Raw genomic sequence first — 1,098 nt, 5'->3', positions numbered from 1 at the left:
GCTGAACCGACACCGTCCCACATGCATCGTGCGGACAGACAGCATCAAGACGCCAGAAAGTGAGGCCAACCCACTGCTTGAACAACTAGAGAAGAAGTGAAAGGATCTCTGGGCCAGGAGGAGGAGGAGGAGACGGGAAGTGGGGTCTCCAAGGGTCTCTAATCTATGTACTGTACAAAGAACTGTGTCCCCAGACCTTGTGCAGCCAGAATTCAGAGGTGATTATAGACCAACCAAATATGGGGGAGGAGAAGATTAGGCACCTGCCATTCATCCTTCCCTGATGCTGCACCCAGAGCAGGTCTAGTGGTTCTGGTGAGGGCAGCCCCTTGCAATACCTCATCATGGCTCTTCCATCCACTTGCCTGCCCCAGGGATCAACTGAGCAGCCTGTTGCAGTCTACCTTGAGTCTGGATCATGTTGTGAGGGGAGCAGGGACTTACAACTTCCCCTCTCCCCATAACTACCAGTATGCACCCAGCTGGGAGCAGGGGCTCGACCCAGGAGAAATGACCACAGGGTGGGGAGCAGGCAACAGATAGAGGCATGCTGGACAGATCCCCCAGGCCTGTCCTGTCACCATCCTCCTGGTCCTGCCACTGCTCCTTGCGCACACTCCAGAGAAGAATCTGAAACAAAGAAGCGCAAACACTTGATGCAAGCCCTGTCTCGCGGCTGGGCCTGTCCGTGGCACTGTGGCGCAGGCGCCCCCACAAGCACACTCTCAGTATAATGTTTACAGCCCAGCTGTCCCTGTCGGCCGTGCTTTTAAATGCACATTTTTACACGTTTTTTATATTTTTTACAAAGGTTTTATACAGCGATCTCTATATGGATTTATATAATCACTAGATGTGATCTTATAGAAGTGTATGTTATGATGGTCTGTTTGTTACAAATACATATGCTGCAGTTATCTCCATTGTGTTACCTGTCTGGTAGTGCCTGGCTCCTTTCCTCTTGGCATGCTGGGAGAGGGGTCTGGATCTCCCCCAACACCGGTGCTGCTACCAGCTCCATCCATGTATGTCCTTCATAATACTCAGTTCTGTATCTCTCAGTAAATGTTACCTTTACTTATACCCTGGCCTCCTGTG

At 51.1% G+C, this 1,098-nt stretch overlaps 1 protein-coding gene across 1 annotated transcript in view; it reads left to right on the top strand.

Annotated features, from left to right (window-relative positions):
• Window positions 1-797, top strand: part of JDP2 (Jun dimerization protein 2) — an 8,787-nt gene extending 7,990 nt beyond the window's left edge. The window contains exon 3 of the mRNA XM_025200757.1: window positions 1-797. This exon is cut by the window's left edge and continues 107 nt beyond it. Coding sequence (XP_025056542.1) covers window positions 1-100 — 100 coding nt within the window. The 3' untranslated portion in view covers window positions 101-797.
• Window positions 798-1,098: the final 301 nt, after the last annotated feature.

This window comes from Alligator sinensis, unplaced genomic scaffold (genome assembly GCF_000455745.1).
Source record: "Alligator sinensis unplaced genomic scaffold, ASM45574v1 scaffold280_1, whole genome shotgun sequence".
NCBI classification, from domain to species: Eukaryota; Metazoa; Chordata; order Crocodylia; family Alligatoridae; genus Alligator; species Alligator sinensis.
The sequence above is the reverse complement of the archived record's forward strand: the minus strand, read 5'-3'. Positions and strand labels throughout refer to the sequence as shown.